We start from the raw sequence: 17878 nt of genomic DNA on the forward strand, positions 1-17878 counted from the left end.
CAGCTTCCTTTCTGCATACTAATCACCTCTCTTTAGATGGGGGGGCAGATACTTCAGACAAAATGCAGGGAAAAGGCCACAACATGGTGTTTTCCCACTTCTCCTTTTCTGTGTTCTTTCTCTCGTTTTCTATCTACTCCTGCTTTTTAAGTGGACATTAGACACGATGTGTGTAATGGGAGAGAACAAAACACACCCAGCTCACCATGGTTTCTCCCAGGCATGCACATGTATAACAGAAAGAAGGGGGGGGGGGTTCGGAGGACTGGATGGCTGGGGAATTAAAAGGAAATTGATTGTGCAAGCTCGCCCTTAAACATCTGCAGAGTAAATATTACACAGGATCACAGTTTGTCCCTGAAGTCTCTAAAAACCTGCTAATAACCCACATGTGCCATGGTGGCTACATTTGTTTTAATTAGGCTCTTTGTTTCTCTCTATAGGGGTGCACTTATTAAAAATTAAGCCATAAAGAGGGCTATTATTTTAAAAAAAATCTGTGGGTAATTTGAGCCTTTGACACTTTAAGTTTAAAGCAAAACTCCCCTTTAAACCACACATTGAAGGTTTCACACACGCACTCAGAAAAGCTGAGAATCACATGGGGTTTTCCGTGGTGAATGCAGCAGTGGGTGGCTCATTCGTCCTCTCCCTGCCCTTCCTGCTTTCATTGTGGAGTTTGGGGGTGATATTGAACTTCAGGCTTGGAGCTGAGCCTGCTCTGCGGCCGCAACCTCAGCCCCCTGATCACAGAGAGACAGAGAGAGAGAGGACATAATGTGACCGCTGCAGACAATCCTCTGGACAGGAAGAAGCAGAGGGGAAGATAGCAAGAGAGGGAAAATAAAAGAGAGCCTGTGTGTGTGTGTGTGTGTGTGTGTGTGTGTGTGTGTGTGTGTGTGTGTGTGTGTGTGTGCGTGGATTTGGATGGGTGGGGGTGCATGAGTGTTTGGATGGGTGTGTACTCTTGTCTCTGTTTTTCCTGTTTTCAGTCAAGTTTTCGTGCTTGTTCCTCTAGTCTGGTAAGAAACACTCTTCAAGCATCTGGTAATGTATTCTGCACTCAGCTCTCACCATTGCCAATACTGGGGCCCAGAGCTCCCAGCGCTTACAATCAAAAGCATGGTTATGTGAGTGAGTGAGTGAGTGAGTGAGTGAGTGAGTGTGTGTGCAGGGGTGTGTGTGGGAGAAGTGAGAGGAAAAGACAGGTTGATTTACATTACTATGTATGCACAGCATTCTCCACATAATGAACAGCTCCAGATTTCCTCTGCTTGGTAAATATTTGATGACCGAGCGGCAGAATGATTTTAGCTGGATAACAGTGGAGTCCTATAAGCTGCTCAAAAGTTGTATTTCAAACCCCTTCTCCCTTGTCCTCTTCCCATGTAAATAAGGCCAACTCCCCCTAACTCCACACACCCCTCTGAGGCAGTTTAAAGACCCAACACTGTCTCCTTGTCTCCTTGACAACCAGCATACACTGGGGTCCTGTCGTGGCCTCTCTGTCTTTTGTGTTTGGGAGCTCAGAGAGACAGAAAGAAAGAGAGAGAGAGAGATAGAGAGAGAGGGGGAGCGAGAGAGAGAGAGAGAGAGGGAGAAAGAGAGGAAATGAAGGAGAAGACGAAAACAAGAGCGGCTGAAAAAAGATAGCAAAGATGACATCACAGCTATGTTATCCCACAACTGAGCGTTGGGTTTGTAGCCCGATCATGATGATGATGATGATGATGATGATGATGATGATGATGATGATGATGATGATGGTGATGATGTTTAGCCAGAGGCACAAAATGGGTGAGAGAGGGAGAGAGAGAGAGAGAGAGAGAGAGAGAGAGAGAGAGAGAGAGGCCCAGGGCTGAATGGGGCATTGTGGGAAAGACAGTGGGCACACTGGGCAGTAACACAGAGAACACTAACTCACAGATCATGCCAGAGAGTCTGAAAACACCCACACTGGGCGACAATGGCAAACTTCATCGCTCCACTTGGCCCCTTCTGAATACACACATACAATGGCAGAATCCAAATAAGATGCTCTGTTATTCGTGAAATTCAACACACTAAATTCCTTCAGTGCCTCTGTCCCTTTGACCGGCAGCAGATGGCCGGGCCTGCGCTGCATAAATGTGCACGTACGTGTGCATGTGTGTGGTCTCTCTCTGTTGCGTCATGGGTAAGTACCCAGTGGGTCTGAGAGGTGGGAAATCATGCAGTAAAAGGCGTGACAGGTGTCATATGGAAGTTATTTAACTGAACTATACATCTCTACATTAAGTCACGCAAACAGCATCATGCAGATCCAGCTTGTATCTGGCATGACCGAGATCAAGTTTAACTAAATCAGTCAATTAAATCAGGCCTAATTAGACTGAGGACTGAGGAAGAGCAGAACCAACGGGCTTGACCTCTCTCCAGCTGGTCTGTTTTTACTATCAGCTCTCTGCTGCCTCCCTGTGCCACATGTGAGGAACTCCAGCGATTCTTTCTGACCAGCTATGCAGCAAAGCGCAACAGGTGAGCAGCAAAAAACAACAGTGATGGAAGAAGTACTCAGATCTTTTAGAATAATACCAGAGAAGAAATACTTTGCAATCAATATATTACTTAAGTGAGACAGCAAAGACATTGGCATTAAAATATACTTAAAGTACTCATTAAACACAATGGCCACAAGTCATGCATTAATGGGCAAGCACCATTAATGCTGCACCTGGTAAAGGTGGAGCTACAGTCAGCTACTTAACAAAGAGTGAAACTAAAATACATGGATGTTCATACGTGAGGATAAATAAATGAAAGCAAGTAGAAGAAGAATCTGAAAGTGCTCCAGTACTTTTACATAAATATAACTTTGAAAACCTTACCTTTTTTGGAATACAACATTTTATACTTTTTTTGCTCCTGTTAGCTCCACCACTATTTATACGTTTATATGTAAAATGTTTTGAAGTATGATCAAATTATTGTCTGAAAAACAATATTTGCTGTTTCGATCTCGTCTCCCCTCGCCTCCGGTCAGTTTTGTAATGCTCTGGCACCGTTCTCACCGTTGGCCCTTTGGTTAAGTAAACAGATCCCAGATCTGTGGAGGTGTCGTAAAATCGTAAAGTTCTCCAGCGCCGTCAAGACGTTATCCTCGCTTTAGTTTTCACTTGAGAATGCGCTGTGGCCTTGAAATAAGGACATGAAATTGATGTGTATAACAATATTGTCTATTTTATCCACATTTCCTGGTGGCTCTCGCTGACGTAACAACGGCTCAGCGTCGGTGATCGCTTTACGGCAGAGCGTGTTGCTGGAGGTCAGGGACTTGACAAAAACTCAAGCTCAGTAATCTGTGACAAAAATCCGGTGTTTTGACTTTGAAAACTCTTTAAGATTCAACATACACACTGAGAGGACAACATCTATTCCTGGTGGTGAATTCAGCAGCTCGTCGTTGATCAGTTTGTCGCGGATTTTGAGTTTTGCGACATAGCTAGCCCTTAGCTAACGTTAGCCAGGTCGGCTCGGCTAGCAGCATCCCCCTGGCTCAAGTTTTCGCCAGGTGACCCCTCGAATCTTTCACAGCCATGGACAACAACTCACAAGGATCGGGAGGAGCCCGACCCGGTTTCGGGAGTCTCTTCGGAGGAGGTGCACCTGAATACTCCAACACAGAGCTCGCCGGTGTTCCCTGTAAGCGACATGATGCTTTTAGCATCACGCCAGCTAGCCGTTATCACACTGCTTTGGTTTTCTCAATATATAAATATTGAATTATGTGAAAAGTCAGCTACCATTTCTTTTGTAATGTGATTTCAGTGACGGGAATGAGTCCTCTGTCCCCGTACCTCAATGTTGACCCTCGTTACCTGGTTCAGGTAAGCAAATGCTAAAGTGGATGTTTAGCCGTATTTGGTGTTTAATGTGTTTTAGTGTTTTTGTCTGTTCTTGTCTGTAACAGCTGTTGATGTTGTGTTTTAGGACACGGATGAGTTCATCCTACCCACAGGCGCCAGTAAAACCAGAGGAAGGTTGGAACTGGCTTTCTTTACCATTGGAGGATCCTGCATGACTGGTAAGAGATCATTAACAGCTGTAACACCACACTGTGAAACGCCTTGCATGAATTATGCTTCTAATCCGTGAGATTTACAGAGGGTTTTTTATTCCATGCAACTGTGAAAACTGTAGTAAAAGTTCTTGTAAATGTCAAAGTACAGAGTTGCCATGGCCAACAGTCACGTTTGATTGTCCACTTTCTTTTTGGCATTTAGTGAAGCTGGAGTAACCAGAATTGAAATATCTAAATGTTTGCAGTTTCCAGTGTTATTTTTATTTACTGAATACTTCACTCAGCCTTTCTGCTTCTTTATTTTGACTACAGGAGCAACACTCGGAGCTCTAAACGGTCTCAGGATGGGTCTGAAGGAGACTAGAGACATGGCATGGTCCAAACCTCGTAACGTACAGTGAGTGTGGAGACAGACTTCACTTTCTGAGTATTATTTCCTCTAATGTTACACCTCGTTTAGTCGGATTGTCCTCTAAATGTTTGGTGTCCCTCCCCAGGATTATCAACATGGTGACCAGACAGGGTGCTTCATGGGCCAACTCTCTGGGCTCTGTTGGTAAGACCATTACACTGTCACTCAAAAATCACTCAGTGTTTTTTATTTAAAGGTATGCTTTAACAGATTTTGTGCTGATGTGATGTATGCTATGCTAACCTTTAAATTTCCCCCTATGAATGACTGTGACATGACTCTTGTGCAAGACAGATGTGGTATAAGCCAGTTTTTTTCATTATCTCTATATAAATCTATGTGCTTTCTCCTTTGTCATTGCAGCCTTGTTATATAGTGTTTTCGGGGTGGTGATAGAGAAGGCCAGAGGAGCAGAAGATGACATCAACACAGTGGCCGCTGGGACGCTAACTGGGATGCTCTTTAAGTCAAGCAGTAGGTGTCTTTTCTGCTTGTATATCTGCATGTTTTACAAAAATATAAAAAAATAAAAAAAATAAAAATATTGAGATGATCACTGGAAACGATCTAAAGGTGAAAAAAACTTTGTCTAAATTAAGAAGAACTATGAGCTGAAGTGACAGTTTGACAGATGCTTTGGTGCGTGTCGTTCATACAGCGTTCACTCTGCCTCTGCCGTGTGTTTACAGGTGGCATAAAAGGTGTAGCCAGAGGAGGCCTGGCTGGTTTAGCCTTGTCTGGTGCCTACGCACTCTACAACAACTGGGACCACATCAGCGGCTCCTCATCATCCTCCAGGCTGTACTAACCCCCCATACACACACACAGACACACACACATACACACACATCTGCTTCCACATTAGGGCCAAATATCTCTCCAGGACACAGCCTTTAACCACAGCGCTAAGAGGAATTAGACTCTGGTCAAATGCAGTGTGCCTTTCAGGGAAGTGTGAGTTGGTCCCAGTTCGCTGGTTCACCCCCCCCCCCCCAAAGCCACTTTTCCTTTCCAGGAGCATTGTGGGTATTAATAGATGTGAAAATGCGGACTAAATTCTACAGGAATTCCAGATGTAGACCGTCCTGTAACAGCCCTCTGTTCACTGACCCGAGCGGTCATGAGAAGACCCTGTGGGGATGTTACTTAGAGGTGTGCCATTTCTTATATCTGATGCTAGCTTTGAAATCAACAAACCCATGAAATTTGGGTTAAATGAGCCAATTTGTCAGCTGTCATCTGGTGTGTGTGGTTCACCAGATGAATGCCAGTGGATCCGTCTACTGATTTTGGACTAAAAGACTCTTCTATTGTAGAAGAGCAGAGCGAGATTCAACTACGAACACAGAGCTAAGCCTTACGGTCAGTTCTACTCGTGTATTTATTGAAGCGTATCTGCAGTGCTTTCTGTTTTACTGTGCAAGAAAAAATCACTGTAAAACTACTGTAAGTGCTGTTTATGTCTATAAACCCACTGTGTTAAAAACTATAATAAAAAATGGGAAAAGATTCTGCTTTTAACCAATTTTATTGCACAAATGTAGACGGGATGTAAAAGGTTGTGAGTGGTGTAAACTATGCCGTGCTCTGTCGCATCGTTCTGCTGTCTGCAGAGCAGCGGAGTGCATAGCGTAGACTGTAGATTGTGGTGAGTTAGAAAACAGTTATTGCACATTCAGAACATGTATTTACATTTTGAAGTGGGTTTTAAGCTGCAGGAGTGGTGAACTTGTCAGTGGAACATGAATGTGAAACTGTGGCTTTTAGAAAAAATGCTTTAGTCGTCTGTGGACATCAGACATAACACAGAGCAGAGCTTATGTTTGCTGCTGAGTCAGGTGGCCCGCTTAGTGCAGGAAGAAGTCCCTGATGCGCGTCGCCTCGATCCAGGGGATGTAGGCAGCGGTGCGGGTGAAAACGCTGGGTTTGTTCTCCACGGTGCAGCCAATGGGGCCGAAGCTCACCACGCCGTGCACCTCCCAGCGGTCCCGCCCTAGCTGGCACAGCAGAGGACCACCAGAGTCACCCTGAAGGAGACAAAACGGGGGGAAGGAGGTGGGGAATTTAGATGACAAGATTTTTTTCACTTCTCCCGTCAACACAGTCTGTAAACTCGGTCCTCACCTGGCACGCAGCAGGTGGGTCCTCCTTGTCCCTGAACCCAGCACAGATCATGGAGTCTCGGACACGATCGCCCCAGAATTTCTTCTGCCGGCAGGTCTTGAAGTCAATGATGGGCAGGCGCGCTTGATTCAGGGCTTCTGCCAGAGATACGTTCTCCTTTCCACCTGAAATGAGTCCAAGAACAACATTTAAACTGCAGTTTTATTTCCACTCTGCCTGACTTTTTAGCCATCCGAGCAGCATGCTAACGTCGGCTCATCATCTTGGTCCAGACTGTTCTTCTAGCCTCATCAGCAGGTTGAACATTTTTAATTTTGAGTGAAATGTCTCAACAGCTACTGGATGGACTGTCATGAACGTGGTGCAGAGCACAGACGTTCATGTCCCCTTCAGGGTGAACTGTAGTCACTTGCCCTGACTTCTCCCGTAGCGCCATCAGCAGGTCAAAATTTTTACTCCTCCAGCACTTTCGTCTATGAAAGCTACCTGAAAGCTAATGATGTCCCTGTCATCCTCAGCTGAACTTGGTGTCTTTCTAATTAGCAAATGTTAGCATGCTAAAATGCTAAGCTAAGATGGAGAACATCATTATGTTAGCATCGTCATTGTCAGCATGTTAGTCCACTGCCTGTGTATGGAGGCAAATGAGGGCCATAATAATTTGATTGATAAAAGAAACTGAACTGAAATAGTTTACTTTGCAAACTATCTGAATTTTACGTGGGTTTACTCTTCTGGTTCCTTTTCAACTATTCAAAGTGTTAAAATCTCAAAGTATTCAGGCACGGTGACATGTGACAGTTATTCAGTTGCTTATATCTCAAAGCACCCCTCGGCCTCAGTCTGCCACCATGGCTGTCATGTTTGCCAGTAGCCAATCAGTGGACCTCATGGCTTCTTCTAGAGCTTTCCTGTCCCCCTTTCTCCACTCACCCCGGGTGTCCCCCCAGCCTGTGACCCAGCAGTAGTGTCCCGGGTTGAGGCTGGTCTGCTTGCGCGGCAGGCAGGCGTAGCGGATGAAGTTTGATGGGACGATGTCTGTGGCAGCCTTCACCAGGGCGATGTCATAGTCCAGCTCGCTGTGAGCGGGGTAACGGAAGTTCTCATGCCTGTAGATCCTCTTCACCGGGAAAATCCTCTCTGCCGTCTCAGAGCGCTTCAGCTGGTGCTTCCCCAGGACGATCCTCCAGCTGCCAGCATCCTCGGCTTTGCCCCTGAGAGACCAAGAAGAGCACTTACAGTAAGGCCTCTGTGGTTTTCTCCTTTCACCACTTCTTTTGCTGTGTTCATTCTTACTTCTGGAAACAGTGAGCAGCAGTTAGGACCCAGTTCTTGTGAATGAGAGTTCCTCCACAGACGTGAATGTAATGTTTACTTCCTCTGGGACGAACCTGTGAGACAGAAGCAGACAGCCTCCTCCATGATGAAAAGGTCATTTTGATTTCCCTCATATCTCTCACAGACACATAGTGCATGAGAAAGAGCAGCACTTAAGGTTTGACACTTTGATTACTTTCATTTCACCACAGACAAACCACAGACATCCACCAAATACCTCAGATTAAAGCCCAAACAGTAAATCATCCAAGCCCAGCCACATTTTGTATTATTCCTCTGATCAGCCTGTACTGAGGTGAATGCTAACCCATGTAAAAGCGACTTGGTGTAGTTTGTCCACCAGAGGGCACTGATGAGTTTTTCAACAGTAAAATGTTCTGCTCTACATGACATAACACAATTTTTATCAAGCAAATATGTTCATGCATTTACACTGGCTGGCAAATCATTATCAGATTTTTAAAATCTCAAAAATAATTATCAGTTTTGGCCTCAGAAATCCAATATTGGTCAGGTCATACGCAACTGTAGCGTAATCATACATATATAGTGCTTTCCTTTCCTTTGAGAAGAATTGTCTCTGTCTCTGTATCTCTTCTCTATTCATGCTGGTTATAATCAGGTTTTTGGAGAATCCTGCTCAGGTGTTGCACCTGTTAACATCATAACCTGATCAAGGGGAACCTGGATATAAGAATATTGTGGCGTATTAACATCGTACCCAGGTTTCTGAAGATTCTTTGTTGGTACAGAACATTTTGGCTGAGATGGTGAGAAATAAAGACTCAGAGGTATACAGATGATCAGAAACCTGGACTCTGGTTTGCTGAGATGAATAACCAGGTTTCTCGTGTTCCATGTAAACATCATTCATTGGTTGCAGCCATGCAGATCAAAGTTTGTACTGTAAACTGTACTTTTTCATGCAGTCAGTTGTGTCCTTGATTCAAGACCTGAATCTGAACCACATCAGCACAAAGACAGATTTACCTGCAGAGAGACCTGCCAGGGCCAGGAGTGAGGTCTGGCCTCATTCCCAGACACAATCCTCTCGGCCATGTTGGGCTTGAAGTGAGCCATACCACAATCCTTCGGCCAGTCTAGGAGGAGAGAAACACCACATGGAAATTAGATCAAGTCCCAATAAAAATAAAAAAATAGCTTTGTCAAGAGCATCTGTGTTTGCTGTTTGGAGGTGTATTTTTGCCCTCACCCAGGTGGAGGAGCTTGTGCTGTGGCTGTCTCCCAGGGGTGAGTGTGTATGCAGCTGCGGGCAGAGATGCCTTGCTCAACAGCAGCGGCAGCAGCAGAGAAAGGAGGAGGAGAGGAGGAGGTCCAGGTACAGCCATCGTCTTCCACAGAATCACCGGCCGGCACACATCCCACGCTATTTATACCAGGCAGCAAGCGCACACAGATGTACATGCACAGGTACACATACAGTACACACACATACACACACAGCAGCACACCTCCGGGGACAATGAACTGTGTCACAACAAAGGCCGAGCGCTGGATTGTTCTCCTGTAGCTGTGAGTTTCCACTGCCGCTGAGAAAAAGGGGATTTCGCGGAGTCCCATCAGCACTTTCACATACATATAGTATGCTCCCAGTACAGCAACATGCACACATGCAGGACAAACAGAATACAGCACTGTACACAAACAAACACCACGTCACATGACTTAAAGCAGTGACATAGTGACCTGAAAATCACCTTCATCTCTGATAGCACTGAGCTCCATCATAGTTCATCCTGTGTAAACATGACTCACCGGAAAAGATGCTGTTGCCTGCGTGAAGATGGCTTGTATGGATATTCATGCTTCAGGAGTAAGCCAGCTTGATATTAGCTTAAAACAGATACATCAGTGTCAGATGCTGGCTGATCAATAACAGGAAATCGCAGTAGAGAAATGAAGTTTGATCAGAGAGCACAGGCTGTGTTTTAGCCATGCTGGTTTGTTTAGCCAGTATATTGTTATCACATGTTTTAAAAAGCTTGAAAATTGGTATCGATGCTAGACTCAAATAATAATAATAATAATGTATCCCTCTTTATAAGCTATTTTGTAACATATTTACAGTTATCAGTTGTTGATGGTTGCCAGTTGTACTCAGTGCCGAAGAAATAGTCCCAATCAAAACTGTTGCAGTCAAGGCAGAAATCTTAGAGGTCTTAAAGCCAAAGCAAGTAAACTAATCTGGGTGCATTGAGACCAGAAAATAAGAAAAATAAATGAAACGCAACAGAGACCCTCCCGCTTGCTCTACACACATCTGTGAAGATATGACAACAATAACTGCAGTGGAAGCCACTAGTGAGCGGAGCTTTTTTCTGTGTTGAATGAGCGAGAATGTGCCCGCTCATCTGAATGGCAGGGCCTGAATGGTCAAACCTCACCGCTGTGGTTCACCAAGTTTACACGCAACTTTGTGTATGTTTTCCACAGCGAATGAGTCGAGCGAGTGTGGGAAGAGAGGGAGGAAGAGTTTACAGGCTCGGCCGTGTGTTTTTGAGCCGGTGTTTATTCTCAAACAACGTATTTGAGCTGAGTCGCCTCTTGTGTAACGATCTGTGTAAATATTTGAGAGTAAATCCCGACATGTGCTTCCATAACACTTCCCTTATTTGTCAGTAATGAGTAGGAGATCTTGCCTGTGCTTTTTGTTTTTTTATATCGTGTCATGGCAAAACTCAAGAAACTTTAAACAAAAGTGTCCAAAAACAACAAGAAAAGTACAGAATTTTTAACTAAATGCACTAAAAGTATCAAAAGTAAAAGGATCTATTATGCAAAATGTGCCTTTTCACAATGTTACACTATTATAAATATTATGTTATTGTTTTAATATTACTGATTCCTGAATGTGCAGCATTTTACTGTTGTAGTTCACTGAGGCGGAGGAACTGTTAACTACTTTAAATACTGCTTGGTAACAGTTTATATGTTTTGTGTTTATGCATGTAAGTGAAGGTTAAGTAACTTAAGATGTCAAATGAATGTTGTGGAGTGAAATGTACAATAATCCCCTCCGAAATGTGGTGAAGTAGATGTACAGAGTATTAGCGGTCATTAGCTTATCAGTGTCTGTGTATGTGCAAGAGGATGTTTTTGACGTGATGTAGAAATTGTCACAGTTTTTTAATAAACACATTTAAATGACGAGTCTTAATAATGTTGGTGTCTTATGTGTTTACGTAAAAAACAGCACAAGACTACTGGCTGATATATCGTTATCAGACATTTAAAAAAAAATCCAGTATCAGTTAGTTATAAAATAGCTTAAAATAAACACACTCAGGCAATCAGGTATTGCAAAACTGTATCCATTGTAATAAGATGTTTTAATTCATTGTAATTTAAAAACAAAACAAACATTTTTAAAGCAACAGACATACAAAGATAAAATCTGGTTTTATTGGGCGTCTACATTAAAGCTGCAGTAGGTGAAACCCGTGCAAACCCATGCAAAACCTTCCACCTCTCTCTGCTGCCTCGTGTCACTCCGCCGAGCTTGTCCCTCCAAACCCACCGCACTGAACGGGAGCAGAAGGTGTCAGTCGCCCTGTGAAACCTCAGAGGTTCTGCTCTCCACGGCGTGAGCCTCGCCAAGATCCCTCTCGCTGCAACTCGTCTTCTCAAAGATGCCCCTCCAGCACTTTGCTTTGGCAGCGGGATGAGAGGCTAGTACATCACACAGACACAGACACACACATCGCAGTCGCCACTCAAAAGTCAATCTCCACTGTTTGTCATCATGTCTCTTTGTCACTCATCGATATGAGCGCTGTGGCACCGGACCTCATGAACCTGAAGCTCTGCGTGGAGCCGGGACGTGTTCACGCATTTAGGCAAAGGATCTGTTGGATATTAAGCAGTTGCAGGATTTTCCACGACTGAATCAGACTGTCGCCATCTCAGGGGACAAGCATGTGCATCTGCACTTGTGGAACAGCCAATAGGAATGACCTCTCTGGCCAAAAATAGAGCCAAGAGGAGGTGCAAAGTCTTTCAGACCACTTGAATTACCATATGCTGAAATGTTATTGTGACCCAATACACCAAGAGAAAAACTGCCTACCCCAGCTTTAACAAGTGTATTATCTGATAGATGCCCTACAAATGTACTGATAACTCTTGATTTCAGTGGAAACCTCACTAGAAATGCTTCTACTCATCACTAGAAAACAAGTTTGTAGGATTGTTTTCAGAAGTGGGAGCATGACACAATGAAGTTACAGCTAGAATTACTGCCTTGCAGTTGTATTCCTCCGCCAACCAGTCAAGTTACAGTTTATATGCATGTCTGTCCAGACTCAAATATGTAGTGAAGGAATTTGACAAACTATATTAAGTGTATTTCTTGGCAAAATTTAAGTTATCACTCATTGAAATGTTGAAATGTAAGATTCCAGTGAGAAACATGCTGTCTTCACCTGAAGCTCAGCATCAGCAGAACCAGTCAGCGTGTGGTGACTACAATGCTTCATATATGGATGCTGCTGCAAAGCTACAAACTATAAAACATGGAGCTTCACAAACATCTTCAACCCGTCAGCACAGAAGATCTAAACAATCAGCACAGTTTGAAGGAGGACAGCCGAGATTAGTGTCACCAGTTCAGGTGTTATGGCCATAAAAGTGTTTTTGCACAACATTATGATGTCGCAGTGAAGTTAAGCTCTGACCATGTTAAGATTGTTGTGCAATTCAGATGAACATATCCAGTGGCATTGCCAGGGTTTCTTGGGGCTCCAAGCAAGAAATCCCTGGGGCCCCCACCCCACCCATGCACGCCGCAAAAATTTGGTTTTTGCACACATAAATGCACAATTTCCGGGATATTTGAGATGAATACTGAAAAAATAGATTAGTGGTTCTCAGAGTGAGAGCCAGGGACCAACAGAGGTCCCTGAAAGCCCAGGCCTATCAATAATCGTTGTTGTGAATAAGTGGCCGGTGCCCCCCTAGTTGCTGGGGGCTCAACTACCTGGCTTGCCTGAGAGGACAATGTAAAGTCAGGGGGACATGCCTCCCCTCAACCCTTGTGGAAGTAACATCCTTGCTAATGAGTTAATCCTTATGAGTGTATATGATTATATAATATTTATAATATTGCATCACCTTTTTTTACTAAATGATGACAAGAAAGTTCACACACCATCAGGATAAACCCACGTAAAACAAGAACTGCTCCCAGTGTCCCTCTGAGAGACTGAGAGATGGCTTTCAGAGCTTATTATCAGTGCTTTTGTGCAAACTGTGGACTTGATCAGCTATTGACAATCAATGTGCTGATCAAAGCCATTAGATTAGTCTCCAGGATCAGTCATCTGTCTTCCTGGAGCCTCCACACCACCCGGGCCTCCTCAGTGACCTGATCACACTCTTCTTGCAGCTACGTACGCTCCCTCGTGAGGGTGACTTAGGATGGTTGGTGCCTTCCTCTCCGCACACCTCATCCTCTTCTTTTGCATTATCTCCCTCGGCTTTGCTTATTCTACAAGCAGGCTCTGCTGTTTCCATCTTTTTGTCTCCTCCTTCATCCTCCACCTTCTTGCTTTCGACAGGTGTCTCCTCAGTCTCACCCTCCACTGTAGAAGTTGATGTATTAGCCAGTACAGGTGGATTAACTTCTGGTGCCATGGCCTTCACTACATTTGATATGATAGGAGGCTTTGGTGCTTTCTTCTTCTTGGAAGTACGTCTCACTGGTTGGGGGCTGTTCTGGAGCTCCAGATGCTTCTGTATGGCTGTGCTTAGAACTTCCGGGTCCAGAGATGCCCCGTGAATGTCCCACGTCATACCGTCCTCATCCCATTGCACCTGCTTCATGCTGCTCCTCCTCCCCAGCTCGTCCTTCTCCTCCCCCTGGATCTTCAGACACGACCTCCTCCTGTCCAGATCATTCGTGGAGGCAGAGTTCCACGTCCTGTCATCTCCTTGTCTCTCCTCCTCCTCTCCACTGCTCACTGGGAACATGCTGGAGGACGGGGACACCAGATTGGAGTTTGAGCCAACTGAGGACTTCAGGTTCAGTCTTGATCCAGGTGGCGAACCCAGGATTGAATGGGAGCCCGTGTTGGACGTGGACATGTTCATCTTGAGGCCCCACAAGGAGCCAATAGGAGAAGTTGTCTGCACTGCTGCATCAACCAGGTCCCGCCGTGACGTCATTGTACCTTCCTCCCTGAACACCTCAACCTTTAGAGCATTTGTGATGCCCTCCCTGGTGTTAAGGTTGCACCTGCAACAGCCACCCAATAGTGAGTCACTCACGGAAGTAACCAGGGGTGACCTCAAACCTCGGCCTGTCGGACAGCTTTGCCCTGACTGCAATGGCAGCTCAAGATAGCAAACTGACTCACCGGATTCTTGCACCTTTGATGGAGAATTAGGCGTCAGGTAGCTTAACATTTGCACTGGGCTTCTGATTCCTCCATCTTCTAACTGCGTGCCTCCAGGACTGTGAAGTTCTTCTATCACGTCATCAGCAAAGCATTCAGGATCTGATGATGCACCCCCTTCGGCTAAGCTAAGAGATGATGGGACTGGGGACGGGAATGTAAAAGAAAGCAGGTTATTCTCCAGGAAGCCCACATTCTCTGTGCTGGTGTGGTGGTGCAGTTTGGGGGAGCTGGACGACAAAGGTGAGGAGGTGTGAGCCTGCAGGGGTGACAGCAGTGGAGAGTGTGCGGGTGAGGACACAAGTAAGTCTTTCTGCTGATGTGTGCTCAGCATTAGTGATGAAGAAGAAGTCGAAAGATCTTCAGGTGGTAACGTTGGTGTTTGCAGCGGAGAGATAAAAGGAGAAGGTGTGGTTGGTGACAAGGTTGCTTTGGACATTGGAGAGTCTGGCACAGCTGAGTTAGGGGTTTCCTGGCTTAGACTCGAGGGACGTGAGGTCCCATCCTTCCATACAATAGTCTCTGGAGTGCTGCTGCGGCTGTGTGTGCTGCCGCTGCACTGGCTCCAGCGCTGCATGTTGGCAATCCAGCGCTCGCTGAGGGCGGGAGGGCTGTGCACGTCCACATTTTGGGTTGTGAGTGGTAACTGGTGGCTACTGGTGGCGTTGATGTGCTGCCACACGTGAGGGTGCAGCTGTTTCAGCGTCACTGGGTTTTGCTCAGAGTGCGTGTTGGTGCTGGAGCTGCGTCTCAGGTCCGTTCTCGTCCAGACTGGGTCCCGCTTGTGCGGCAACCCTGTCGCCGTGACCACATCCATGGAGCTCTTAGAAAGGGAGAAAATGGGTGCACGATCATCCTCATCCTCCAGTCCCACGGTCCCAGCTTCAGTGGAGAAAGAGAGCGACTGACTGGCTGAATAACTGACTGGCTGGTAGCTCTCTGACACAGGGCGCCCAGGCCTCGCCATTACAACAGCACCAACCTGCAAAGAAAGACACATCCTTGTTTTTAATTGATCTTTACCCTCAGTAGCTAATCTTTTTGCACACATAGCGGTTGTTAAAGTTATGAATCCAACACTGACATATCATCACCATTCATTTGAAGTTGTGTTTCTGAACGCAAAGTGAATGTAGGTCCAATATTTACTGTCTTTTAGCTCTGTTTTTGGTTGCTGCCATCTGGCTCTTTAGCTGCTAAATGCTCCACTATGTTCACTAGCTGGCTGTTAAATCTCAGAACCCATTGTCTGATGACAGTTAAGCCTCTGGGGGCAACGGGCAATGTTTTCAGCAGATATCCAGCTGCCTAAAACTACACTGTGAGCCATCGTATCAGCCATGCCATCTAAAAAATGAGCTCACTACAAAGCTGCATGTGCATTGCTATTATAAAATTATCAATCAGCTGCTTTAAAGAAATACATTTTGGGAATAACACTTATTCTTGCAAAGAATTAGATGAGAAGATTGACAACATGCTCACATCACTCCATTCAGTGTGAAGCTACAGCCAGCAGCTGGTTATTTTAATTTGACATTAAGATTGGAAATAGGAGAAACAGTAACCTTCTGTCTTTTTGTCACTGTAGGCAAACATGGAGACTCCACAACGTCACTGCTGATGCACCGAGCTGATCAAGTCCGATCAGTGTTGCATGCGACAACATTTAGTTTCTACACTTTGTTTTTGAGCAGATTAAACTAATGAAATTAGTGAGCTGTGAAGGTGCTGGTAGGTGGATTTTGTTACGTTTCCATGCCATGCTAATGAAATGTCTGCTGGCTCAAGCTTCATATTTACCGTACAGATGTGGGAGAGTTATCAATCGTTTCATCTAAATTTCTGCAAGAAAGAGAATATGTTACTCTCTGAAAATGCTGAACTTTTCCTTTAATTTCTTTCTGTCTTTCTGATTCTGAGACACACCCTCAACCCAGTCAGTACACACACACACATTCACAGTCACTCCCAGATTAGCCTAATGGGATTGTGCACTCCAGATTATTTGATTATTGGGACAAAATGCAAATTGATGGAGACAGTTTAAGAAAGCATTTGGCCTTCAGTTGACAGAAGACAAAAGAAGCAAGAGACAAAGAAGAGACAGTGAGAATGAATGAAAGAGGTTATCAGGAATCACTATTCATTTGTTTTCTTCTTATCTTCCAACAAAGTCAGTGCACATGTTGTGCCTAATTTTACTCTTCTGTGTATTTATACTTTTAAAAGCAGATTAAGGCAGTTCTCCAGTCCATCACTAATTGAAAGTCTGTAACTGATTTAGTGACACAAATACATCCATCAATGAATTCAATAACTATCATGTTCAAACTGTCAAATCCCAAACTGATTTATTAGAGTTTCTGACCTGTAGATGCTTTATAGTTTGTCTTTGCTGGGAGAGCAAACACCCAATTAATCCACATAAATAACGTCTGTGTGCACAAAATACAGCGTGATGACAGATTAAAGAGGAAAACAGCATCTTACCTTTAACTTTGCACCTCGTGTCCTGTTTTTCCTTCTGTCCTGCCTCAGAACAGGTAGTGCTAAAAGGTCTTTCTCCCTTCTCCTCTTCCTCACTTATTTCATAAGAAAACCACCAAGCAGTCACTCCTCCGTAAGGAGTTGCCTTCAGCTTGATCTTCTCCTCTGTCTCTTTTAACTAGACCTCATGTGAACTTGGCATCAGTGTGAATTTTAGGGTTTCTCTTTGTGCGTGTCGTGTGTGATGTGTATGTGTGTGTGCGTCAAAGAGAGGGCCATTTCTCTGCCTTTAGCTCTGAGGATTAGCGGTCATCTCATTAGCTGCCGTCCAATCTCTGAACAGACTGTGAGTGTGTGCATGTGTGTGTACGTGAAACAACGGTGGGTGGATAAGTGGCTAATGAGCTTTGAATCTGAGTTAAGATCAGATCAGCTGTCAGGGCAGTCATATTACATATATATTGCAGAATTATGGTGTTGACCATGTGGTCGATCTTGATATATCTCAGAGGATAAGTGAAAACTTTTGACCTGCTGGTGGCGCTAGAGGACAAGTCAAGGGATCAACAAAGATGGTAGGATTCATCCTCTGGGGGCCATGAATGTCTGCACCAAATGTCACAGCTATCCTTTATTTGGCAAAAAGGCAAATGCCAAAAGTCAGGAGATCATCAGAAATATCTTCTCTGGGTTAAAGGGATTGTATTTGTTTTACTCTCTAATGTGGGTCAAGCTCCAAAAACGCTAGCTCCTGCATTTCCCATAATGCAACAACAGCGTGATGATGTCATCAGGGTTATTTTATCTATTTTACCTGACAAAGCGCCGTCAGAGCCTGAGTCCGGAGAGCCTAAACTGTCTTATACTGTATGTGAAAATGATGCTTTAATGAAATAAAAGCTGCCTAAGAGGTCAAAACACATTCAGAAAGCTAAAAAAAAAAACCCAGCAAAGTATTTGTACATGAGCTAAAACACATTCAGTCAGCGGTCTGTCCTTTAAAAGGGTATGAGTGTAGCCACCAACCAAAAAGTCAGTGAA

General features: G+C 44.6%; 2 protein-coding genes and 1 long non-coding RNA gene across 3 annotated transcripts in view; 2 read left to right on the forward strand and 1 right to left on the reverse strand.

The window, feature by feature from the left end:
- Nucleotides 1–17878, forward strand: part of LOC139349298 (uncharacterized) — an 88994-nt gene that overhangs the window by 62502 nt on the left and 8614 nt on the right. The window lies entirely within an intron of this gene.
- timm23a (translocase of inner mitochondrial membrane 23 homolog a (yeast)) lies at nt 3283–5979 on the forward strand. The gene is made up of 7 exons (XM_070990384.1): nt 3283–3681; nt 3808–3866; nt 3970–4063; nt 4373–4457; nt 4558–4616; nt 4836–4946; nt 5162–5979. Exons 1-7 carry the CDS (start codon nt 3576–3578, stop codon nt 5278–5280), a joined length of 633 nt encoding a protein of 210 aa, XP_070846485.1. The 5' UTR covers nt 3283–3575; the 3' UTR covers nt 5281–5979.
- On the reverse strand, nt 6320–9283 carry LOC139350121 (elastase-1). Its single transcript, XM_070991248.1, has 6 exons — nt 9148–9283; nt 8925–9034; nt 7893–7987; nt 7530–7810; nt 6597–6760; nt 6320–6499 (listed from the first exon to the last, which is right to left on the reverse strand). The coding sequence occupies exons 1-6, from the start codon at nt 9281–9283 to the stop codon at nt 6320–6322; spliced, it is 966 nt and encodes a 321-aa protein (XP_070847349.1).

This window comes from Chaetodon trifascialis, chromosome 21, assembly GCF_039877785.1.
Source record: "Chaetodon trifascialis isolate fChaTrf1 chromosome 21, fChaTrf1.hap1, whole genome shotgun sequence".
NCBI classification, from domain to species: domain Eukaryota; kingdom Metazoa; phylum Chordata; class Actinopteri; order Chaetodontiformes; family Chaetodontidae; genus Chaetodon; species Chaetodon trifascialis.